At 45.9% G+C, this 25,137-nt stretch overlaps 2 protein-coding genes across 7 annotated transcripts in view; one reads left to right on the top strand and one right to left on the bottom strand.

The window, feature by feature from the left end:
• AP1G1 (adaptor related protein complex 1 subunit gamma 1) overlaps positions 1 to 15,546 on the bottom strand; it is a 43,382-nt gene extending 27,836 nt beyond the window's left edge. For 2 of the 5 annotated variants that reach the window (XM_065745369.1, XM_065745368.1), the window contains exons 1-4: positions 15,381 to 15,546; positions 14,052 to 14,122; positions 4,938 to 5,141; positions 2,386 to 2,510 (exon numbers count right to left, since the gene is read on the bottom strand). In XM_065745369.1, the coding sequence (XP_065601441.1) occupies positions 2,386 to 2,510; positions 4,938 to 5,138 (326 nt within the window). In that variant the 5' untranslated portion in view covers positions 5,139 to 5,141; positions 14,052 to 14,122; positions 15,381 to 15,546. Of the gene's footprint in view, positions 1 to 2,385; positions 2,511 to 4,937; positions 5,142 to 5,325; positions 5,380 to 14,051; positions 14,123 to 15,380 lie in introns of those variants that run through there. The other 3 variants (XM_065745365.1, XM_065745366.1, XM_065745367.1) reach the window with 3 other exon arrangements.
• Positions 15,547 to 16,880: 1,334 nt separating this feature from the next.
• On the top strand, positions 16,881 to 23,241 carry ATXN1L (ataxin 1 like). 2 transcript variants are annotated; one of them, XM_065745372.1, is made up of 3 exons: positions 16,881 to 16,903; positions 17,189 to 18,783; positions 23,071 to 23,241. In XM_065745372.1, exons 2-3 carry the CDS (start codon positions 17,299 to 17,301, stop codon positions 23,167 to 23,169), a joined length of 1,584 nt encoding a protein of 527 aa, XP_065601444.1. In that variant the 5' UTR covers positions 16,881 to 16,903; positions 17,189 to 17,298; the 3' UTR covers positions 23,170 to 23,241. The 2 variants fall into 2 exon arrangements, with proteins under 2 accessions (XP_065601444.1, XP_065601442.1); XM_065745370.1 differs by lacking the exon at positions 23,071 to 23,241 and having other exon boundaries at positions 17,189 to 20,573.
• Positions 23,242 to 25,137: the final 1,896 nt, after the last annotated feature.

The following is a 25,137-nucleotide window of genomic DNA, read 5'->3' as shown; positions in this document are numbered from 1 at the left end:
AGGAATTGTTTTTAGGCTCTAGAAGTTGCAAAACGTAACCACTTCCAGTAGACACAACTTCTGAGGCCACCCACCAACCACCAATCACACTGAGTACGGACAATATAGCTTTCATACAGCAGTAACAACAGCTTTTAAAAACTGCTATCTAACCAATTTTCCATCAAAATACTTGGCGCTCGTGTCACTGCAGCACCCAGGATTCATTCACAAATGACTAAATTGTGAAGGAAGTAAAAACACAGTTCTTGTTTGGAAGGTGAGCTCATGACTGCATGATGGGAGAGCAGGGGAAGAGAACAGTATGGAACCAGATATGTACATCATGCAGAAAAGCAAGAGAGCATTCTGCTTGTAACATCAAGAAGTAACGGCAACGTGAATAAAAGAACAGACTTTATCTGCCATGAAAACGGGTTGCTTTTGTTGCCTTAGTTTAGAAAGTTTTTGGCAGCTATATATATCTGTGAATATAGCAAGCACATGTTCTACAAGGGTTCTCACTTGATGGTTTGGAGGATCTAGGTCTTGGTTATAAGACAATGACGAAAGCAAGGAAAGTGGCAGGTGAGCAAGCCAAGAGAGAAAGCAATAGGCAACCCACTTAGGTGGTAGGAAGCTATCTCCCAGTTTTGTTAAGCTTCAGCCTAGCTCACATCAAATTCATCATACCTTTACCACACATTTATTTTAGCTAAGCAATCAAAAAAATGTGTTAATAAAGCAGCCTTGTTCTAGTGAAAGAGTGTCACAGGTACAACACTTCAATAAAAGAATATTTGACCAAATATTCACCTCCCAGACATCTGAAGCTTCTAAGGCCCACAGTTTTGTCAAGATGTTTCAAATACTTTGAGGACACAGTATAAGCCATCAATCAATCTTACTCAAGAGGCTTATGTTCTAAAAGTAAATAATAAAACCCAACACACACTACACAAACAGGCAGGGATATGGGTAAATCAACTAGATCCCAGCTGTTCCACTCCTTCTCCCATTCATTTTGAAAAAACCAAAAATGTCCAACACCGGAAACACACCAATCCCCCTTTACTTAACTGTAATATGAAACAGTCTTGATTTAGCAGCACTTTGCCAGAAATATTTAAAAAAAAAGTAAAAAAAAAATTAAAAAAAATCGATTCTTAATTTTCATCCTCTCGACCAATTCAGTAAGATGCCACAGACAGAACATTTCAAGTTGCTGCCTTGCTTCCAAGGAAAATCATACATCAGCACTACTAGGTCAACTGTAAAAAGAAGGCAGCATAGAGTCTTGATTATAGAAGTCAAAAACTTCAGAGCTCATCAACAGAAGGAAAGAAAACAAATAGAACAACATGGTTGCAGCAACAGATACAGTTAAGTAACACAAGATATCCTGGCCTACAATGTTTCAGCAGTGTTATGAAAATATCCTCTGATCCAATCCTACTTACAAGGCATGTGGACCCGCAGCAATGCTGCATTACTAAATGCATGCCTGGCTCTTTCTTACTTTGTGAGCTGGGGGATAATTAAATTCACAAACATGGAATTATACTTGGCACTAGTGAGGCCACACCTCAAGCACTGCATTCAGTTTTGGGACCCTCACTACAAGGACACTGAGGCCCTGGAGCATGTTCAGAGATTGGCAATGAAGCTGTGAAAAGTCTTATGAAGTCTTAACCACCCCCACTGCAGGCAGGGCTGCCAACTGCTACATCAGACACTATCATGCTGCACAGGGCTCCATCCAACCTGGTCTTGAACACCTCCAGGGACAGGTCATCCACAACCCCTCTAGGCAACCTCTTCCAGCATCTCACCATCCTCTCAGTATAAAACTTCCTCCTAACATCTGATCTATGATTTCCCTCCTTTAAGTTTATAAGCATTTCCCCTTGTCTTAACACTATCTACCTGTGCAAAAAGTTGATGGTTGAACTAGATGATCTTAGTGATCTTTTCCAATCTCACTGATTAAATGAATAGAATTGTATTTATTTATTTACACAACAGAAGGTCTTCTGCAGTGGCCGACTTGCTTACTGTGACCATTTCATCTCATTTTTATGTATCTTAAGACAAAGATAAATAACCTGCAGAGTAATATACTGCCATTCTAAAACAGTAGCAATGTAAAATATGGTTTGCCATGCACATCTCTGCAGTACCAACAAAACTGTGTATTCTCTTCCCTCTAACGAACTTAGAGGATCATTCAATACAGTACAAAACTGTAACAACCTTGTATGGTCAACAGCATAAAACAGATAGATAACAGCTTTCTAAGACAAGGAGGAAAAAAGTAAAGTACTGAAAAGATCAGAGTCAGAAGCATAATTCCAGATCCTGAAGCCATAAAACATGAGATGATGGAGAGAGAGCTGGTACCCTTACTTCTTGATGCAATTGGTCATAAGAAGATGGACATCCTGTCTCTCATCCAGCAGCAACATGGCACCTAAATACCCAATGCGCTTGTCTGTGAATTTCTGAGAGGCAATGAGCTTGAGGCACTCCAACTGGAAAAAAAAGAAAAAAAAAAAAGGAATTAGCTTAAACTATTCCTCAGCTAGAAGAAAAAGAGTTTCAACACTGATATTAACCAACTTAGGTCTCTCATAATGTGCTTCTTAAAATACACTTTATTCCCATGTTGGTGATAAGGAAAACAAAGAAAGGTCGAATGATCTGCCCAAAGATCCCAACAAAGGAGCAGCAAAATCAATAGTAAGTCTGCTACCTTGAGGTAACAATTCATTGTTGACCTTCATTATCTCATATATACCAGGTAAGTGGGATCAGATCACGGAAGAGAAAGATAACACACACAAAGAACCATCAATTTAAAAAAATAAATTATAGAAATCCAGAGAATGCACCATGTTTGATATACATTAGAAATTTATTTTTGCTCTGCTGCAATGGGTACATCTATCCACCAGAGAGAGAGCTGGTGCTCTGTTATCAAAATCCATTTTGATAATTACTGAAAAAAATTCATCACTGGTCCATTTTTTCCCCAAAAAATGTTTTATAAAACCCCTTTCGTTATACAGTACTCTGCAAAAGCACAATGTAGAACTGATGGCCTCAAAAACTACAGTGTACGAGCTAAAAAAGGCAAGACAAACGACCAAGAAAAAGCAGAAGGATAATGAGTGATATTTCCAGCACTTTTGAATTTGAATATTACTGAAACATACTCCATGAAAAGCTGATGAGCTTGCTTCACATGTGTACAAATGCACACAAATTAGCTTACTGCACAGTACTATTAAGCAACATGATCAAGTGGAGCTCTGTTTAATTAGTGGAAGAACTCTTGATACCATTATATCCATTTAATTTGAAGGAACAGCAATTAAGATCTACTACATCAGTGCTGTAACAGGTACACCAACAAAGCCTGATAATGCACAGAGGTATGTAGCCAGATTACAACTCAAAGTTTTTACTAATACAGATACCTTTCTGACTGGTATTCTTTTGCAAGGGGAAATGAAAACAACAATTAAAAAAGGAACTCAGCTGCCTGATATCTAATCTTAAACAGATTTTAAAACATGCTCAGGAGAGCTTGCCATGCAGTGCAAATCAGCATACACTGGCTAAACACAGCGCTCACTCCGAGATCAAAGTGGAGGAATCCTGTATTTGAAAGAAGCAGGTCAGCCATTTGCCTCTTCTGACATCTTCTCTAAACTCTTTCAATATTGGTTACCCCATTCACAACACTAGCTGAAGTCAAATGTCTGGTTTTATCTTTAAAGACAAACATGGGATCTAACAGTTCGTGGCTCTCTTGTTTTTAATCAAAACGAATTTCCTACTCGTTCACCCCGTCACTCTCTTAAACTTCTTGTTTATAATGCTGGACTGCCTACCTACAAAATTCTGCTGCTGGAATGGCATCTGCCTTCAACAGTTCCCCAGCACACTGTTACAGAGAAAGAATGAAGATCATACACATCACCTATCCAGCATCAGTACTTTGAAATGTTCCTTCCAGTTATAAACGTTGAGGACACATGAAGGACATCAACTTACTTAATACTTGTTAAAATCCCTTCTTAGCCTTGGCCACTACAAATTCTCATATGTGTAAGTGACAAATTATATGAGAACCAAGGCCAAGGGATGGAGTATTTTATCCTAAAACAATCAGCATAGGTGTTCCTGTTACATCTCAAAGAACTCTTTACTCTGGGCAAAAGAGCCCAATGATGTAGAAATAAGGTGATTCCCTTTAAACTCAAGGTCCAGCCCAGATTCACTCTTTAACACTAGACTATTTGAGGCCTAGGTTAGATTATGACTAATGGGATGCTTACTAACAGAAATGGACTATGCCTCAAACACTAACAAAGCTCAACCTGAAGAACATTTTGTAGCCTGAGAAACAGAAAGTGCATCAAAAATAAGTCAACAGACTGGCAAAACTCACACCAGCATCCTCCAAATCTCTTCACTAAAATGGGGATAAGGAACACCAATATCTTAATTGTTGGTAACAGACCAACTATTATCTACCTAGAATAAATTACTTCAGAGGAAGGATATAGAAATTCCTTTAAAATATCTGGCAATTTCCATCAGATACACAACTTTGAGATGCAATTCTGAAGTCATCCAGGAATACTCATACTTACTGGATTGTAGTTTAACTACTACTCCGCAAGAAACATCTGCAGTGAGGAACAGACAGCCTGGGTGAAGCAGACTAACCATAAATTTCATAACAAAATACCTAAGAACAGGGTCCAAACAGAAAGCATCTTTATCATAGTCAAAACTAACCAATGCAGGTTCAGAACACGTGTGAAGACAAACCTCAAAACGTGTCAAAGCAAACTGCACTAGGAATGCTCCCAACTAGACATACACTAAAAACACACAAAGCATACTCCTATACCCCCATAGCACAGCAGCAAGGGAGACAAACCTACCTGTCCAAAATGTGCAGGGTATCCCAGCATGTGCATATACAGCAGCTTTGCCACGTTTCTGCATCTGTATGTGTTATCTTCCTCTCGGAAAGATGACCGGATAGCAGCACATTCCTTTTGAATCATCTCACGCTCTTCTGCCTGGGTTCTTGCTGTCCGGATGGTCCGGATCAGCTCCCGCAGTCTGATGGGGGCTGGCATCCTCTGGGAAAAGAAAGACAGAGATCCATAAGCTTTCTAATGTACCTGACAACTTCATAGTTGTCTCACAGTTCAGCATATCCTTCTTTCTTCCCTTACAATTATATAGACGGAAGAATTAAGAAATTACAAACAGCTTCAGTAGCAAGGTTAAAAGCAAACCCAAAAGCCACAGGAATTTCTGTACCTTTCACGAACAGAAGTTCTCACATTTGCTTTTCCAGAAACAGAAACTGCTACGCTTTGAACATAATACAATTCCCCATCTGAAACAGGTAGGAATAGTACTCAGCAAGGTATGCTCGTGCTCACTTCCCAACTCTCTCCAAAGAGGTTTGATTCCCAAATCATGACAACTTGGGACACAAATCATCCTTTACAAAAAGCAATGCTGTTAAATAACTAGCAGGAGATTTCAGAGAGCTGTGCTTCAAAAATCCCACATACTTGTGCCATTCATCCTTCTTCCTTTGAGGGGGGGAGAAGTCATCAGAAAAAGCTGATGGAAGAACAACTCAGAACCTAAGCATTCAGATGCCACACTTAAAGCATCATGCTGAAGGGGAAGTAAGAAAGCTGTCTCTGGAACAGTATTTGAACACGTGATTAAAAGGCCTTTGAATACTGTTATCACATTTTTTTTTTTTAACACGGCCTGTAAAGTCTCGAAGGATTTGAAAATCCACTGAAAAGATCTTCACGCAGCATCATGTCCAAATGCACACAGAGAAATCTTTCATTAGATGGGAATCTTTAAACGTTTAACGCAGCCCTCTGCGCTTAACTAACAGTGCTCTGATAGTGGCAGAGCCGTGATCTTCCAACAGCAAGGTAAGGTTGTAGGATTATGACAAAGAGAACAAGAAAACCCTGCTAAGCACCTGGAGCTGTACACACCTATTGTATGCAATCTCTAGATATTTCAGATGGTAAAGCAAAAATCTCAAAGGAACACGAAGAAATAATTACTCTTAAAATTTGTAAAAATGGAAAAATGATTTTCAATACTACAACAAAATACATATCCTCAAAACAAAGACAAACCACCAGCACCCACACAGGAAGACAGCCAGAAGCCTCAGAGTCCCAGAGCATTTCAAATTAAATGGAGCTTAGTTCTATCCCTCTGCTACCACATTTCCCCCTATTTGCATCCATAATAAAACACTTTCCCTACCCTGAGAGAGTGAAATATTTTTCACTACCACACCAAAAACCAATGCCCAATACTTTGCGTGGGAAACTTCAGAATGAGAAAGTAAGACTGAAAAGGAAAATATGCTTTTAAATGTCCTATGAAATTAAGATAACTATGCAAGAGTTACTGCAAAGTAATCTAGAGTTCCTATTTAGTATGTACTAGCTTGTCCATAGCTGTTGTCTGGACACATTGCTTTACTCTGTAGTACCTCAGCAAACAGACTAAGTGCACGTTGTTACTGTAGGCTGGGTATGTATATATACGTATATGTATGTATATATACTGGCAGCCACAGCCTGCTATACATCCCAACAACCTGCTTTTAAGAGCGTTCCTTTGGAGATGAATGTAAATAAAAGTTATGGGATGAGATTTGTCACTTCAGAAGTTATTCTGAAATTTGGTAGGATGCCTCCTCTCAAAATTCTATGAAATCTTATAACAAGATCTGTTTAGGTTTATCTTTCTATTTGATGTGCCTTGCTGATAGAGGTCTCTAAGGATCCTATAAAAGTTCTTAATTAAAGTCAGCCCCCCACGTCTACAGCAGTCTTCAAGTCAGATCACTCTTTTACATGAAGAGCGCTATCTACAAATACTTCAGTGTCCAAACAGACAAAGACAGAAAGCAGATCAGAAACACAGTGGGCCCACCAGGTCTGACCGAAGCTCATCCCATCCAGTATCCTGCTTCCAATGACAGAATCGCATGGAAGACTGGAAGAACCAGGTAAGCATGCAGACATACACTTCCATTCTCTTGCAGACTTCAACAATTTGCAGTATAAGAACTTCGAAAGCAAAAAATCTATGTCAAAATGTAAAATAATAATAGTAAGTCTGTTTTCATTTTGAATCCAGGTGAACTTCTAGAATCAACAATATGCTGCAAGTCAAAACTTGAGTTCCATGTGCAACACATGGAAAGACGGTCCATCCGTTTGGACTGCAGCTAAGTACTTGCTAACGTTGATGCACCCAGTAATTCTATGGAGATGATAACATCAATCACCTAGTTAGTAACACTAAGAAGATCATAATTTTACGCACTTCCACGGTCACCCCTCCCCTCATCTTTCCAATCTGAGCCCTGCAGCCCCATATCTGAGTCATTCTGTGACCAATTATGTTTATTGCCCTGTCTGTATGGCTACAATTCTCCTGTGTCCTTTCAGAAGGATGTCTGGAAAGAAAGTGCCACACACAGCATTTAAGACATGGCTGTGTCATAGTACTTATTTGTTTTATATATATATATATATAAAAAACAAATATGTATACACACACACACACAAAAACCCCTCCTCTTATTTCCCCAGGGACGTGTAACAGTCCGTATGGGTATGTGGTTGTGACAAAGTGCTGTTTATGCAATAGTCTAACAAACCCCAAACCAGCCTGCTTAAACCAGCCTCAAAGTCCAGCTCATACTCCATACCTCCCTTCAAGTATACCTGGGAACTGCTTTTGATAAGCTATGCTTTTGTTGGAAAATAGGGAAGAAATTGAAAAATACAAATACCACTGCAGGCATCTGTAGTAATCTCTGCAGTCTATTGGCAGTAACTTATTAATAATAATCTTATTAATAATCACTTCTGCATTGGTTTACTCAGTAAGAGGAGATTGATTCTACTCCTTCCATTGCTCTATTGACAGCATCTCTATTGACCTAGCATGCCAGATGATGCCATCTGTACATCTGAAAACCAGCATGTTACTTTCCTCCAGAAATTAGAAGCATTCAAAAGGAACAGTGAGCTTATGAGACACGAGGCAGTGCGAGCACACAGCTCTGGGAAAGCCAAGATGGAGCAGGAAAGACACGAAGCATCGTCTCCTGCACCAAGTCAGACTTAAGTGCAGAATCATTAAGTTTTAAGTCATCTCAAGTTTCTGTTCCTGAGAGCAGAGGCTGCAGCACCTACAAGTCAAAATCATGGGGGAGGGAGGGTTGTTTGTCTGCAAATTTTTACATAGTCTGCAAACAAACTGAAGTTTGGCACTCATCTGGTTTGATATCACAAGTCCTTTTGCTCTCACACACCGTATTTGAAGAGCTTATGAATTTCTGAACACTATCTCGAGCCTGCAACACATTAGATTAGGTAGCACTACTTTCCCAAGCACATGCCCATCACATTCTGTAGGTATTTCTATAGAGAGCTTCATTTGTCACAGTAGATCTGTCCCTAAATCACTTTAGTCAATGGAAACAGCACCAAATGAAGCTAATGCACATCTAAGAGCCTTTGTTTTGCATCCTTCACCAACATTAAGGCAGGACTTCCTACTTCACTGAGGAGGCAGGAAAAAAAAAAAAAGGAAATACTGGATATCTAGTAAGATTTCACTGTCATCATCCATTCATTGAAACAAGTGGCTAATCTATACTTCGACATATTCTTACACAACCAATCAACAAATCACACTGCAGATACTGCTTTCCTCTCAACATCACATCAGCAGTAAAATAATGAAGCAGCATTTCAGACAGCAACAAATTAAAAACTAAGTCTTAATCAGATAATGGTCAAGTTATGGAGCTCCCTGCTTTTTTCATCTCAGTGTAAGATACGCTACATAAACATGACATGCTGGTGGTACACACACAGTGCAATCTGAACTACTTTGGAAGAGCAGCTGTATCTCTCACATGTATCCTGCTGGATCAGAACAGCTTGCAAGGAGGGCAGCAGGAAGGGAAAAAACACAGACACGGTTTATTTTCCAACATTCAAACTTCTGTCTTTGTGCTGCAACTCCCTACTCTTAAAAAAACAAACAAAAAAAAATCAGTATTGATTCCATCATTCTTTGAATACTTTCCCCAAAATGGAAGATTCTGCACAACCCCAGCTACAAAAAAATAGCATATCCACCTCACAAGAACAAGCCACCCCTAACACTTGTTGCAGCTCATGCAACTTTCTCGTGAATAAGTTGTTTTTCCGCCTTTCAGTGCGTAATAATTTCCATAAAATGTACTATGTTTGCTTCCTCCTCCTTCCCCATAAGAAAGTTTTCTTAACTACAGTAATAGAAATAAGCCACCAGATCACAGACTTAACTCAGAAACAAACTCTGAGCAATGCTCTCAGTCTGCAGGCTGCTCCTGGAGTAAAGCACTCATACACTTAAGACCCTTTCAGCCATACCGTGCTTATTCCAACCCCATATTCTCTACTATCTGAGAGAAACAGCTCCTGAATTCTTATAATACCAAGCAGCACTAGTCTCATGCTGACCAAGAAGTAAATCTCATTTCCTGTCTCAGAAGAGTTGAAATGATTTAAGAGAAAGTAAGTTTTGACAATCCTTTAGGCTATTGCTAACCCACCTTCACTTGGAGGCATGTTGCCCTCAAAACCTTTAATGGCAGCTCTTACACCACTGGCTGGATCAGGTGACACATCACATCAGCACTGACACAGATCATCCTACAGAGTAAATAATTACAAAATTGGAAGAAAACAAGCCAACAAGGATGGCTGAGGACGTTACTGCTACTCCATACAAAAATAAAGCTGCACACAGTGCAGATACATTTGAATGAAGGTGGCAGAGAAGCCCTAAGCAGCCATGTTCATGTCCTGCCTACGCATCCCACCCAGCACTCCAACATCAGCAGCATATGCCCCCTGGTCATCAAACACCTATAGCTTGCAGCGGTCAAGAAAGCCAATCATCCTAAACCCATATCCTTTGAGCCAACAAACCAAGCTTTCTGCAGGTATCAAGGGTTAGAACATCACTCAGAATCCAAGTTTCACATTTCCTGTTCCAGACCCCAAACGTTCCTTTGGTGTGTAGAGGACTATACACTTTTGTACTCAGAAAGGTGATCCATGAGGTCATCAACAACACTTCCTGTACAGTCTCAAGTTCCTGGATGACTCCGATCCATTAACTATTAAATCCACGATGCTTCAGCTTGCAGGTAGTAAATCACATGACTGCATACAATTAGCAGTTCTTTGAAGGCTTGGTAGAAAAAATAAAAACCAGAAAAATGGTCAGAAGAGTCTGAATGGAGGCAACAAAGTTGCATGGATATTCCTCCAGGATGGAAAGCATCTAATTCACACAAGATAGCAACTACCTTGTCAGATATACACCTAACCAGTATGCATGTGCAGGTGTGTAGCTAAGGAAAAAAAACCCACAACTTGAATGAAAAAGGAAGACTGCGACGGCTCCACTTTTCTTGATTCTTTCATGAAATACACCTCAGTATCTTCCCTCTCTTCAGTCAAATCAACACAGAGCAATAGGAAGCAAGCATTTTTTCGACATTCACGCTGTCAAGCATGTGAAACTATACTCACCAAGAACAATGACAAGCAATAATACTAAGACAGGCGTAAGGCCTCATGGGCTCCATGGATACATAGTTGGCAGTCTTTTATTAAGCTGCAACATGATAAAAAGCACAAAGAGGATGAAAGAAGACTCCAACAAGCTCCAGAAGATGATTTACTGACAAGTGCTTTTGATTTCCATGATCGTACAAACGAAGTATGGACAACGCACAGCATGACCGCACCACAGCTCTGTCAAGGCAGCAAAACCTTACGGAATCAAAATTCCTCTGGGATTTGACATGCAAGCACTCAGACTTCACTAAAGGAAGGAACTGAGGCCATGTATCAATCATCTGTTTAAAGACAAGGGCTAAAACAAAGAATACTGAAGAAACATAAAATCAAAATATGAATAGAATTAAGAATTGAGAACTATAACACATAATAAGCAATATACTATAAAATCTGTCTCAAAATCATACAGTATCTTGAAATTAACACTATGAACCATTTAAAATATGCAGAAAAATCAGTCTCAGGTAGATACAAAGGTACTGAATAGCAAACTGCTGTTAACAGTAAAGTTTTACAGAACTCTACCTTTCAGAAGTGTGTTTTATTGCACAAAATGACCTACAGAGAAGACAACCTTATCATCTAGTAACAGTAGACCTGAAGTTTATCTGGCTTAAAACCTCTTTCAAAGTACCAAGTCTTGTTTTTCAGGATTAGTTAACACTTTTGCCTCCATTTTTTTTTGTTCCTTTCCCATCAACACAAATGACAGCGTAAATTTTAAAAGCAACCACCTCTTTCCTCATTTTGTTTACAACAGTAGCACTCCATGGCCATTTCTTCACTACACACACACTCTAGAAATGAGGGGTTATCCCCAAATACCTGAAAAGAACCTAACAGTTTATATCATAGTAGCGGTTAGGATCAACAGATTTATTTTTCTTAATCAATTTGAAGGCTTTATTCTTTAAAGAAGCTACCCTCTTGATAATAGGCTATACAAAAAGAGTTTGATATTTAACTTGGATTAGCTCCCATGGCTGGGTAGTTCGTGTCTAAATTCCTCCCTCTCCAACGTGGTAATTCCTCACCAAACCAATGAGGAAGACACTCTCCCTTCATGCAACTCATTCTTTGTAAACTATCCAGAAGTGGAACAAAAAAAGCCACATCAACCAGGAAAACAAAAACAACATAAGAACACTCCGTTTTACTATACGTTTTGTTTCTAATCAGCTACCTTCTTCTATCTTGCTGTTTGAAGATTGTACTTAACAGGTCACTACCCCAAAAACATAAAACCTATTAGAAAATACAAGTGTTCAAAGGCAGCTGTTCATCAAATAACATTATATATTTGTAAGCAGCAATAACCCTACGGAAATCTCACATCTCACGAAATACTTAAGTGCTTTTGTCAACCTATGTTTAACTATCAGGAAATTAAGTGTAAAGACCCACGAGTTTTGAACATGCAAGCTGAGCTCTAACCCTATGGAATCTCTTCAGAAATGTTAGCCTATGTCTTACTAATAACAAAACCGAAGATTATATATATATATATTTAATTACTCTTTCAACATGTTAATGGATACTTAAAAATAAGCTATCAGAAAGTAACTGCTTCAACTTGTTGAGGACAGAACATCAGATGTGTTTTTAAGTTCCTTGAGCTGCCTTGAGTTCCGGCAACAGACAAAGCCCACAAAACTCAGCTGCATGATGGAAATGGCCTCCATTTTCTATTCAAATAAGACACAAACTCAGCTACAGGTTTTCCGATAGACTGTGTTTCCAAACTTGGTTCATCCTAAAAAGTAGCCAAAGAAGCAGATCTACAGTACACAAATTAAGTCCCTCTACTCCTATCACATGCAATCACACTCCTTAAAAAAAACAAAAACATGCACCATAAACCCCACACCCCAGTATTTCGGAAATTACATAATTCAAACCTGACCCAACTCCAACTGCAGTCAGTAACAGAACTCCCCTACTTGCTTCCTCAGAACTGACCAAGCCTTCTGAACAGAAGAAGAAAGCAGAATGGCAATTGGTAACCAGAACAGACTGAAGGCTTTGGCTGCACAACACTGCCAGGGATCCTCAAACTACTATCGGACAACTGAAAGGAACGAAAATAGCATGTTGGCAGTAAAAAGAGAAATAAAACTCTGCAAATTGAGATCACTGCCGAGGAAAAAAAAAAAAAAAAAAAGACAGATACTGGTATTACTGGTATAGCAGAAAATAGCATGCTCCTAACCAAGCAGCACTGCCATCATCACCAAGGGCAAAGCAAACAATAGTTCAAAAAAAAAAAAAACCCAACCAACCGTACAACATTCAAAGGAGAAAGTAACGTCCTCTAACAAAGAGCTATTTCCTACTAGTCAGGTAACTAATAAGTGGAAAAATAAGTAACATCAGGATATCAGAAAGAAATTAAGGGGTATGAGATAGAGAATGATAACACAAAGCATCAGAATTACTTCGCATTATACAAAGATTAGGACAGCCATGGGAAGGGAGGGAAGTCAAGTATGGAAAACATGCCTAAAAACAAGTGCTTAAAAATAGTCCCAGAGGATGCAATGGTCCCATGTCCAGGCCCATTTGAAAAAAACAAGAACAGCAGCACAAGAGCACCCTAGAGGCAAGGCATCACACTTGCACTGCTCTGTGACCAAAATCACACACCTTCCCTCACACTGCGTTTTTATATGCACTGATACAAACTTTGCTGTACCACCAGGTAACTGCTGCCTAGAAATGCCAGTCTTGGACTTTTATCTACAGTATCTCTGAAGCGTCAGATCAAGGTAAATGCTACCAACAGCAATAATATTAGCAGATATTCACTTGCACTACTCTTCTGAGTAACACCATCATATATTTATTGGCTCCAAAATTATCATCTGATAAACTAATACAATCATCGTGATAGATGAGCCTGTTTTCCTCAAGGAATATCCCAGCCTTATCTAGAACAAATTAGCACCGCTTTCAGTCAGAAGAGTTTGCCCTCTTACTAAGCAGAAAGAAACAAAACAAAAACCCAACTCAATCTCTGCAATGGTCTGAAGATGAACACGCTGGTGATTCAAAAATAAGAGCAAACATTTCTGTAAAGGAGGCACAGGAAGCTATACTGAATATCATCAACTTCAGAATCAATGAAGAATTATACTAGCCTGTATACTTTGAAAGGCAACTTTCCAAATCTTAACTTGAGCAGTCTGTCTGTGTCTGAGAACAGACAGTTTCAGTTCCTTTGCTGCCACTCACAGCCTTTTTATTCCACAAATGAACTTGCGGATCTCATTAGGTTACAGTGCTTCTAATTCAAAACTTGTCTGCAAAGTGGTTATCAAGATTGAGAAGGTTTACCTCTCACCCTTACTCATCAGCCAGGACATTGCCAACAAAAGCACAGAAGAACTCTGCCTCTATTACAGCACCTTTTGAAGAAAAAAAAATTAAAAGTCAAAGGAACAAAGAAAAGGAAGAAAATGTCCTTCTACCAAAAAAAGAGGGAACCTGAAAACTATCTTATCCACCAAGGCCACAAAAGCTGGATGCCCTCACAAACAGACTTCCTTTCCCGCTGCCAACTTGAAGGAACTTAAGTACGTTCCTCTCCTCCCAGTGCGGAAGGAGGGGTTCACACTGCACGCTGCCTCCGGGAAACAAAGCCTCCTGCCTTCACTCAGCTCTCGAGTACCCAACAAGATTTAATGCTTGGCACAAAATTTGAAGGCTATGTACAAGTAGGCAAAAGTTTGGTGGAAGAAAGGGAACATGCAAATAAACAGAGAAAAAATACAATTTACAGAAAGGGGGAAGAAAAGCAAATGAGCCTCCAAAAGATCTAGGTTCACACTACTGTACGGAATCAGAACAGAAAATCTCCGATCTGTTATTTTAAATACCAGATGAAAGGAGAACTGTATAGTGACAAATATATTTTCTCTGCTTAAGCCAGCGAGCGCCAAGTGCCCCTCCTGGTTCTGCACGTGAAACGCCCTCCAAAGCACTTCCACCTAATTCCGTATTTTTCCATTCAGACGTCAAGCCTTAGAACCTAAACGCACCACGAAGCGCCTAAAAGCATCGCTTTACGATACGGTAAAACTGCCATTCCACCCGCGAGCTTCCAAACCAATGCCTACTACTGAAACAATCTCGATTTGCCCTACGGAGAAGGCTCCAAGAAAGACTCGAACCGCCGCGCCGCTTTTCAGCCGCCGGGGCGAGGCCGCTCCCCCCCGACGGAGCTCCCGCGGCAGTTCTCCGCACTCCACGAAGCGCCGCGCGGCGTTACCGAGCCCAGCGACGGCGGCCGAGGAGCGCAGCGGCCCTCCTCTGCCGCGTCTTTTCCGCCGCTGAAACCCAAAGGCCGTAAGAAACGCTCCGCTCTCTTCGCCTCCGAAAGCCCCGAGGCGGCGCGGGCCGAGAGGGGCCCGGAGCGCCGAGCGGAGGCCGCAGGAACGGCTGTGACCGAGCGCGGGCGGCCGCAGCCAGCACCACCGCCCAGAGATACCGCGGGCCGCAGCGACCCGAGAGCAGCACGGCGGCACTCACGGACCCGGGCCGCGAGATCCCGAGGGCCGCGGGCAGCGCCGACGGAGAGCCGCCACCGGGCGGAGAGAAAGGGAACGGAGGGGCCGGGGAGCGAAACTGCGACGCGAGGCGGGCGGGGGCTGCAGCCCCACTCACCGGGCCGGTCCCTGGAGCGGAGGCGGCGGCAGGAGCCAGGCATTCAAAATGGCGGCGGCTCGGCCTCAGCACCGATACCGCAGGCGGAGGGATCCCAGCGTCGGAACGCTCCTCTCGGCCTCCCGGCCTCCGCCGGTCCCGGAGCGCGGCCGGCCGGTCCTCAGCTACGGCGGCGCCGGGAGAGGTGCGACGCGAACGGCGGCGGGGCGGGGCGGGGCGGAGCAGAGCGGAGCGGGGCCCCTCGCGCTATTTGTCCCGGCGGAAGCACACGCGGCGTCAGCTCTCGAGGAGTGACGCGAGGGAACCGTGGCGGTGGGTGATGACGTCACGCGCGGGCCGGCCCCGCGGAACGCTGCCCCGTGGTGCGCCCGTGCGGGCGGAGTGCTCGCAGTGTGCGTTCCGCGGCGCTCAGGAGGCGCTCCCGGGCCGGGCTCGGGCTTAACGTGGGCGCTCCCGCGGCCGAGGCGCCGTGCCGCAGAACAGAGCACGCGGGGGGCGCGAGCGTTTCGTGAGGGCGGACAGCCCTGAGTGGACGGCACGCGGCGACACCCGCGTACGCTTTCCTTACGGCGGCGGTCACGTTCAAAGCGCGGTCCGCCATTCCCGACGTAGCGCGGGCAGAGGCGCTCTGCCGCCCGTTCCGGGAGCGGCCGTGCCACAGCCGAACGTTCTGGGTTTTTTGTTGTTGGATTTTTTTTCTTTTTTTTTTTACCGTTTCTGGGAAAGGGGTGAGAATGATCCCGAGTGCGCGGCGCGTGCCCGGGGCCGCTGCGGGAGCCGCGCTGTGCGCTGCGGGGCGGGAGGGGCTGAGCACGTGGCAACGACAGAGGGATCTCGAGGGGACCCCTCGCTCCGGCCCCGCGCGTTTCCGCGCGACCTCGGCTCCCTTATCACCATAAACATCAGTGAATGCCGCGAAACAACGCGCAGGACCTGAGGTAGCACCGGGAAGGAAAGCAGCGGCGCGGGGCGGGGAAGGATCGCACCGTCGGTCCCCGCGGACGGCGAAACCCGGAGCGGAGCTCAGCGCGTGGAGCCGCGATCCGCACCGCCCGCGCGAGCGTCCGACGCGCGCCGCGCTCCCGGGACGGCGCTTCTGCTACGAACGAGCGCCTCACCCCGCCCAGCCCGGCAGGTGGGCCGCGCTCGGCACCACCCCCCGCAGGAGGCTCCGTTCCTCGGGCCGTTCGGAGCCGGGCTCACGCTCTCCCCCGCGGTGGGGCGGCCTCCCGGCGGCGGCCCCCTCCCCGCTCCGTCGGCCGGCGCTGGGTCCCCGCCTCCCGGAAGCCGCGGGCCGGGGCGCCCTGGGCTCGGCCGGGTCTCCGCCCGTTGCCGCGGCAACCGGCGCTTCGGGCGCCCCTCGGCGTCACCGCCACGCCTCCTGGCGGCCGTGAGGCGCTTCCGGCGCGCGAGGCCGTGCGTCATCGCCGCGCGCAGCGGCGCGGGGAGGGGCCGGGCCGGAGGCGGCCGCGGGCGGCGGTGGGGCCGATGGGGGTCGCGGAGGAGGAGCCGGGCGATGGCGGGTGAGCCGCGGGCCGCGGCGGGCACCGGGCGGGCCTGGGAAGGTGGGGCGTGTCCGCGGCGCCTCGAGCCCCTCCGGGCGGGGCGGGATGGGGTGGGGTGGGGCGGGGCAGGGCGCGGCCGACCTCGGGATCCCTCAGTCCGCCGGGTCGGAGCTCCGGAGTGGGGCGGGGCTCGGTGGCTCTCGGCGTTTCGGTGCGGGCCTGCGAGGCTCGCGCCGTGCCGTGGGCTCTGTCCCCGCTCGGCCGCGGGATCGGGGCTCACGGCTCCCTCTGTTCCCGGTGCAGGTGAGGAGGTGGCCGGTGGCGGGCATCTGGGAGCCGGCGTGCGGCAGCTCCTTCGGGTGCCCCCATGAACGAGCGTCGCGGCCGGGGCTGCCGGGACACCGCGGGGCACCATGAGAGCGGGCCACGAGCGGAGCCAGGAGTGCCTCCCGCCAAAGAAGCGGGACCTTCCCGCCGCCAACGCCGGCACGGAGGCGGGACGGGCGGGGGGTGCCCAGGCTTCGACCGAGGGCCCCGAGTGGGCCCGGACAGTTGGGTCGAGTGCTGTGGCCCTACGCTATGGCCCCGGGGAGGCGGCGGAGGCGGTAGCGGGGCTGACGGTGGACCAGTATGGGATGCTCTATAAAGTGGCAATGCCGCCCGCCACCTTCTCCTCCACGGCCCTGCACCCCGTGGTGAATGTGAGCCCCCTGACCCCCACCTTCAATGTGACCTCGCCAATAATCCAGCACCCGGGGATGCCCTACCCTCCCATCCATTATGCGCAGATCCCTCCGACATCCTTACAATTCATCGGCTCGCACTACACGGTGCCCTATGCTGTCCCTCCTGGCTTCCTGCCTAGTCCTCTCCTGTCACCTTCTAGCAACCTCACCGCCTCTCATGTCCCCCACTTTGTGCCATATGCCTCTCTCTTCACGGAAGAAGCTGCTCCTTCCCCCCAGACTACCTCTCCTACCCACAGCTTCAACAAATCTGCTTCTGCAGTCTCTACTGGCCAGATGCAGCACCATGCTGGGACCCAGACACTAGATACCACACCAGGTAGAATTCCTGTTTATTATCAGATGTCTCGCCTCCCACCTGGGTATTCAGGATACGAGACACCTACAGCAGGTGGAAACCCAGATTCTTCTCAGCGAGACAGTCAGCTGAGTTCAGAGGTAGCTGCTGCCAATGGTGAACAGAGACATCTGGAGCACAATGTGGTGAGGAGGACCAGCGAGGCTGAGGACTCTGCCAGCAGTAAAGCTGAAGACTGTCTGCCAGGGTCTGCAGTGAGATGTGTTGTTGATGGACAGTTTCTTTCAGGTTACCAGACGTTCAGAACAGAGGTTTCTGTGCCAGCACACAGAAGCACGCCAGACGCTGATCTGGAGGTTCAGAGGGTGGTGGGAGTGTTGGCCTCTCAGGATTATCATGTTCTGGCAGCCCAGAGGAAAGATGATCCGAGCCCTTTAAACCTTTGCCATAATATCCCTGATCAGCAGGGGGAGTCGAAGGACATTTTGAGGAACACAGTGGAAAGGGGTGCTGCTGAGAAGAGCCAGTCCAGGAGTCCATGCATTGCATCCCCTGAAGAGGCAGTTAGACAAAGACAATTAACCAAAGGAATGGTGATAGCTAACGGCAAGCCAGTCCTGGTTCCAGCTGGCTCTGAGCCCATCAGGTCTTCCATTTCAGAAGCCCTGGTGAGGCAGAGCCCGGGTATGCAGGCTCAAGGAGGCATGCTTGAAAAGGACCTGGCCCAGGTGCAGCCACCCAGCTCCTCTCGCTTGCCCTCTCACTTCATGAAAGGAGCCATCATCCAGCTAGCTACAGGAGAGCTGAAGCGGGTGGAGGACTTGCAGACTCAAGACTTTGTTCGCAGTGCAGAGGTGAGCGGAGGCCTGAAGATCGACTCAAGCACTGTGGTGGATATTCAGGACAGCCAGTGGCCTGGGCTTGTCACGTTGCATTTTGTGGTTGGGGAGCAACAAAGTAAAGTAAGCATTGATGTGCCCCCAGAGCATCCCTTCTTTGTGTATGGCCAGGGCTGGTCCTCCTGTAGCCCGGGGCGGACTGCTCAGCTCTTTGCTTTGACCTGTCACAGGCTGCAGGTGGGTGATGTCTGCATATCAATCAGTTTACAGAGCATGAATGGCAACTCTGCTTCTCAGGCTAACTACCCTTTCACAGATCAGTTGATATCTACTAGGGAGAGATCTGAAATAACTGCTCAGGGGTCCAGAGAACCATCTGACAGAGCTGCTGAAAGGAAGACCCAGACAGAAAGGGAAAATGCAGCTCAGAGCTCTTGCGAAGAACCTTCTCAGCCTGAGACTGGCAGCCAGCACAGCTGGACAGCCCCAGGCTTCCAAAGATACAGCGTGCAGGCAGAGGAGCCGCGTCACTCTCTGCTTCGTCCTTCTTTCATACCCCAGGAGGTCAAGCTGTCTATTGAAGGGCGTTCTAATGCAGGGAAATGATCCCTTTATGGTCGTGAGCTAGGGCATCCCCTGTGGGTGAGCCTTATCTGCATCGGGTGGAGAAATTGCACAGACTATGTGACAGGTTCACCAGCAAGACTGCTTTCTGCCCCACATAACTGGATTTATTCCAGTTCAGTGGCTGACCAGTTCCTCTTGGGGAATACGGGGGGCTCCAGTGCCTCAGGGAGCAGCAACAGGCTAGCTAGGGTAGAGAACGGGGATGTGCTCACGAGCTTGCAGTGAGAGCATCCGGAGGCTGGGCTTTCTTGCACCTCTCTGAATACCCGATTCTCTGCAGGGCAGGGTCTAAGCATTCAGGGAAGGTGGAGAGATGGGAAAGGCAGACATGGCTTAAGGTAGCAGATAAAATTGCTGAAGATTTTATTCCTCCTTTCTCATGATGGGGAGAGATGGGTCTCCTTTGGAGTTCAGGGGGCTCTACTCCCAATATCCCCTTTCTTCACACATGCACTTTAAAAGGACCGTTCACCAATGGAGCTCTTGAGGGCAGGATGCAGATGCTTCTCTGATGGTTCTATTTAATGTTTCTTCCACCGAATCCAACTGCTCTTTTTGCAAAGAATGTACAGAGATTTCCACGAATCACAGAAATTCAAGAGGAAGGACCAAAAGGATGGGTTTGGGTGCAGGTGGATAGAGAACTTGAGCACTTGAGATGGGACACAGGATGGGAGATGTCAGTTTCCTGTTATGAAATATTTTTGTTGTCACCAAAATTATTTAAATGTTTGTCACCAAATCTAATCTTCCTTCCTGTGTTAATAACCTTAAAAACAAAAACCTCTTGGGCGTAAGGCTTTGATGCTTAGTCTACAGGTGAATGGGGTTAGGTTTTTTTATGTTGTTTTGTTCTTGTTTTTGGAAAGCTAGAGTAAAACGTATTTAGAATTCTCTAGTGAAAATAAAAATGCATCCTTCTACTGTGAGAAAACCAAGACTATTGTGTAATTAAATCAGAAGCAAACCTTACAGATGGCTAGTTCTTCCCTGCAGGCAGTTTTCTGAATAAACTGTAGACAACAGACAAGTGTTTTTGCATGTGTAGGCAAGGTACAGATCTTCTCCTAGGGACTCTAAAAATACCACAGCATCATAAGGCATTTTGGGGTGTTACTCTATTGGTTGTTCTGATGCTTCATTTTTGAGTTCCTCTGTGGAACTGAGAATAGTTTTTTACACAGATTTAACATAAGTGTTTATTAATACCTTGTGATGGTAATAACACTCCACTCAGGTGAAGGCACCTATAGTTACACTAATTTAACCTCTCTGATGGTGTGATATGACACCGGCTGTAACTACCTAGATAGAATAAGCAAGTCACTATTTTGTTCAGAATTAGAGTCTTCACTGGCTTAGATTGGGTTTAAGTATTCCTTGTATTAATGTGCCCATCGCTGTGTTAGGTTCAGGCTTTTGAGGGTTTCTTTTCAGCATGCAGATCCCTAGAGAGCTGCTCCTGATGTTAGAGCACCATTTTCTGCATCCCTGTTCTCATCTTGCTGAGGGTTCCTGGCAGGCATGCTGGGTGGCAGAGCATTGCTCCTCTCACCAGGAAAGCTGTCATCCCGCTCAGCTCGCTTGGAGTGTTGGTGTCTTGGGGCTGGTCCAGGTACCATCCAGAAGGGTGTCCTCCAAACATTTGTTTTCAGTTGGCTGCATGACAAGGATGTTCTGTTAGGTGCTAGGCAAGCTAGAGAGTCTGCAGAACGGTTCTTCCACCCATCTGTTTTCTTAGTACATTGGTAGCCATTTCTATTGCCTTTGAAATGCCTGCACCAGGAAAATTCATTTTCAGGCCTTAGTTGAGATATGCTTCGTTCACGCCTTCAGTATTTGTGCCTCATGGGGTTTATCCGGAGTGCGGATGCTGCCTGTGTCACACATAGCTTTACCCCAATGACACACGGCTTGTGATATCATCAACTGCATTTGGAATTGTACAAAGTCATGGTGACACTGTCACGTGGAGTTTCTGCCTCCTTTGCCTGTGGGAAGGATGTTGTCTTCATGGCGCTGTTTGTCAGTGAAACGTCCTGTCTAGGCCCTGGTGCCTGGCTGTCACTGTGTGTGATTCACTGTCACTATTCCTTGAAGTCTTACACAACGGCCTTCACTAATGCTGGTTAATATCCAGTGCTCAGGAAATCCAGGGTGTTTGTGCCAAGACCAGAAGGCAGAGCAGCCCGGGTTCTCTCGCCCTTCTTTGCATGGTACATGCAGAGCAATTCAGAACTGTGGCAGGCAGCTGAGGAAGGGATCTTGCATAAGTACAGCCAATGAATGTAGAAGGGATATTGCATACTCAGTGAGAGTGTTTACACAGCTGAATGGTGCAGAACCTCTTGTATGCCTGTTCAAACGTGGAAGTCTCTGTGTTTTGCAAGCCTGCCTCGTCTCTTGTATGTCACTGTACCTACTGCTTGTAGTTCTCCAGCACTGGGCAGCAGTCTGCAAGGGCTGGTGTTCAAGGCAAGGTGCTGCAAAGCGAGAATAGCTTTGTACTTTGGGCAGCTGGAGGGCTGTGCCTGTGCTCACCTTGGTGTTTTCCTGCCACCAGCCTGACTGCACACCTGTTGAGTATGGTTCTGAGCTCTTAGGAGGAAGATCAGGGTGTGCTAGACCTTGGAGTTTCTATCCAGATTCCTTGCAAGTCTCACTGCTGAGTGTGTTTCAGCTGCCAGCTCTTCTGTTCTCTGGAAGCAACAGCTTGGGGCATGTCTCATGGATGGGTGTTAAGATGAAGAATTTTGTTATGTCAGCTGCTTGCCCCAGTGGCCGTTGTCAGGATGGGAACGCTAGAGACCATTCAGCCCTTCTGAACAGTAGTTGTAATCACTGGAATCTTCCCTTACTGGATTGGGCTGCAATGCTCACCTCCTGTAGTGGCGTGGTGGTGTTCTATTCAGGCTCTCCCAAGACAGGGAGCATGAGACAGGCTCTGCTGTGGGTAGGAAGACAGTGAATGAGCCCATGGAGGAGGCTTTCATTTCTTAGGTTTACAGGGGTAGGAAAGAAAAAGCCAGGAAGACTGTGGAATAAGCTGGTTATATGGGCCTTTCTGCAGGCAGAGATGTGACAGGCTTATTAGAGAAATAAACTGCTTTCCTGCTGCTTTTGTGAAGGGAGGGAGTGTTGTGGTCTGTCCTACTTGGAGGAGGAGATGTCCTGGCCTTGGTCTTACCCAGCCTGCGTGGAGGTTGTGGGAAGAGTCTGAAGGATGCAGTAATTGGTGCCTGTAGCCATCTGTTCCATCTCACGAAACATTCCTTGGGTCGGCTGCCCGGCAGAGGCCAGGCCTGCTTCCAGGCCAAGTGTGCATTGTTCCTCCAGGAACATGAGATTTGCTCCAGGTGACGAGCGCTCATCACTACCAGACTATGCAGAGGAAGCTCTGTCTGGAGAGGAGGAAAGCTGCAGAGGTCCCTCTGCCTCTCCTTTCCAGCAGGTGCACAAGTATAATGCACTTTTCACATTAAGTGTCCCCAGCCCTCCTGTCCCCACCCCACACTTGAAGTCACTTTCCCCAGTAGAAAACTAGCAAACCTTATTACTGAGAAAATATTTTAAATGAGAACTACAGCAGCTTGAGTAGCCCAAATGCTAGTTCCTGCCCATAGCAGTACACGTGCCTTTCCCTAGCGTCACTCATAACTGCTCTTTGCCTTTCAGGCTGTTTTGGGCCTGAAACTTTGCAGAAGCTGCTCAGATGGCTACAAAAGCACGTTCTGTACAGAGTTTGGCCCAGGGTGTGTTCCATGTAGGGCTTAACATGCCGATGGTCAAGACTCCTCCACGACCTTCGTGTCTGTCCACAGAGGACAGGACTTGCCCGACGTCCCGGGCTGCTGCCGCCCCACCCTGTCAGCATGCCACGCGCAGCTTGGTTGCTTTCTGCTTTTGTGGCACCTTAGAGCCAGGGGAGGGTCTGCCCACGCAAAGGAGAGAAAGACCTGTGGCACTGGGGGACCAGCTGGGCTGCCCTGACACAAGGAGGTCTTTGTAGATAAGTGCTGATCCCTCAACTATAATCCCAGTTATGTAATGGCTGTATTAACATGTAACCGACCGCATTGTATCTAAAGCCTTAGAACTAGTCAGGTGCTCCTCTCCAACCTTGCTCCCGCCCCTTTCCTCCTACCCGATCTTTAACAAAGCATTAATAATTCTAAGGATAATCTCTATTTTGTTGTGCTTTTTTTGTAACTGTTTTAAATAAATCAATTTGTACTGTATATTTGTACTTTTGGTGAGATCCTTTTTCCTGTTTTACCATTTTAAGTCTGTACTTGGCTACACACAGATTGTATTTTTATTGTTAATGCTCTTATGACTATTCCATTTAACTTGTTGACTCTGTAAACACAGTATATATCTATCTATATATATATCTATATATAAACCAATAGCTTTTCCTTTGGTGTTTGAGACTTTTTGCTTGTCTGTGGTATCAGCAATCACTTGGATGCGGGTTCTCTGGACTTAAACAGAGTGCTCTGGGATTTATAGCTTCAGGTATAGTTTGTACAGCAAAACAACACCTCTGCTGGCCAAGCAAAACACACATCGTAGAGTAATAGCAACTGCTGCAAAGAGCAAATGGTCAGCTTGGTATGAAAATGAATAGAGCTAAGAATAAAAGCGAGAGATCAGCTCCAAGAACAAAAGAGGATTTGGTGAAGATGGAGCCAAACAAGATTCTTGCCAGATCTGGAGGCTTTTTCCAAAGACAGTGAGGCCAGGCTGGCTCCTGGAAGTCAGTTCTTTGTGAAGAATGAGAAGTTCATACAACTTCTGTGTGTTGAGAAAAATGTAGGCTTAAAAAAATTAAAAGCTTTCTGTAGCAAGCGCCCACACGACTGCCTGTAAAGTCAGTTTTGTGTCAAGAAAAAATGAGCACTGCATACACCAAAGGCAGTTACTTAAGCACTTAAGTGTGGCCTTCAAAGAAACCCATCAAAACTTTTTGAAAAATGAAGTTTCTGATTAGTCTGCCCAAAAGGTTTTGTTTTCTGTTTTAACTCATGTCCCACGTGACATTCTTGTGGCTACTGTTCCCGACTTAATGCAGATAGCAACTCCCCCCCGTGCAGCTGTGCTGCAGGCCTTGGCTGGCAGCGTGCTGGAAGCAGGAGGCTCCTCAGGCCACCACGTACAGATCCGTAGCACAGCACTGATGGGCTGGAGGTTGGAAAGCTGCAGCATAAAATGTTAGACGCTCCCTCTTAAACCACCATTTTCTTAAATGGAGAATGTATGACCTCTCTGCTGCTCCCCTCCCCAGTTCTGCATTAACATTTTGCCTTTTACACTTTAAACATACTTGGGTTTAATTTCCATAGTTGCAAAATTTTATAATTATTTGTACTGGCAAGGGGAATTTTACCACATAGGTACGGACCGTTATTATGTTTTGCACTAGCTGCTTCTGGGCTTAAAGCCACTGCTCTCCAGCAGATTTTCCCAGACTCAATTACTGTACCTTTCTAGGCTCCTCCCCAGTTCAGGACTTGTCCACATTCCTCTCCTGGGTTCTGTTACAGCGTGGAAGCAAAAGCAGCTTTCTGTTTACTAACAGTTTCCCCAACCACTCCCATGTTTTACTTGGAGTGACTGCTGAAAGTCATTTTTGGATGCAGAAGAATTTACAACAGTAATGAATCGTGCAAGTGTGACCCATGATCCTAGATGAGCAGCACTGCATTTGCTGTATTAAAACTCAGCTAACTCTGAAATCCC

Source organism: Cyrtonyx montezumae, unplaced genomic scaffold (assembly GCF_038088225.1).
Source record: "Cyrtonyx montezumae isolate F1298 unplaced genomic scaffold, pur_monq_1.0 scaffold_35, whole genome shotgun sequence".
Lineage (NCBI taxonomy): Eukaryota > Metazoa > Chordata > Aves > Galliformes > Odontophoridae > Cyrtonyx > Cyrtonyx montezumae.
This window is presented reverse-complemented; position numbering and strand designations above follow the sequence as displayed.

Bases quoted from the DNA above. Each gene is read 5' to 3' on its own strand.
- ATXN1L (XM_065745370.1), top strand. From the start codon at position 17,299: ATGAGAGCGGGCCACGAGCGGAGCCAGGAGTGCCTCCCGCCAAAGAAG.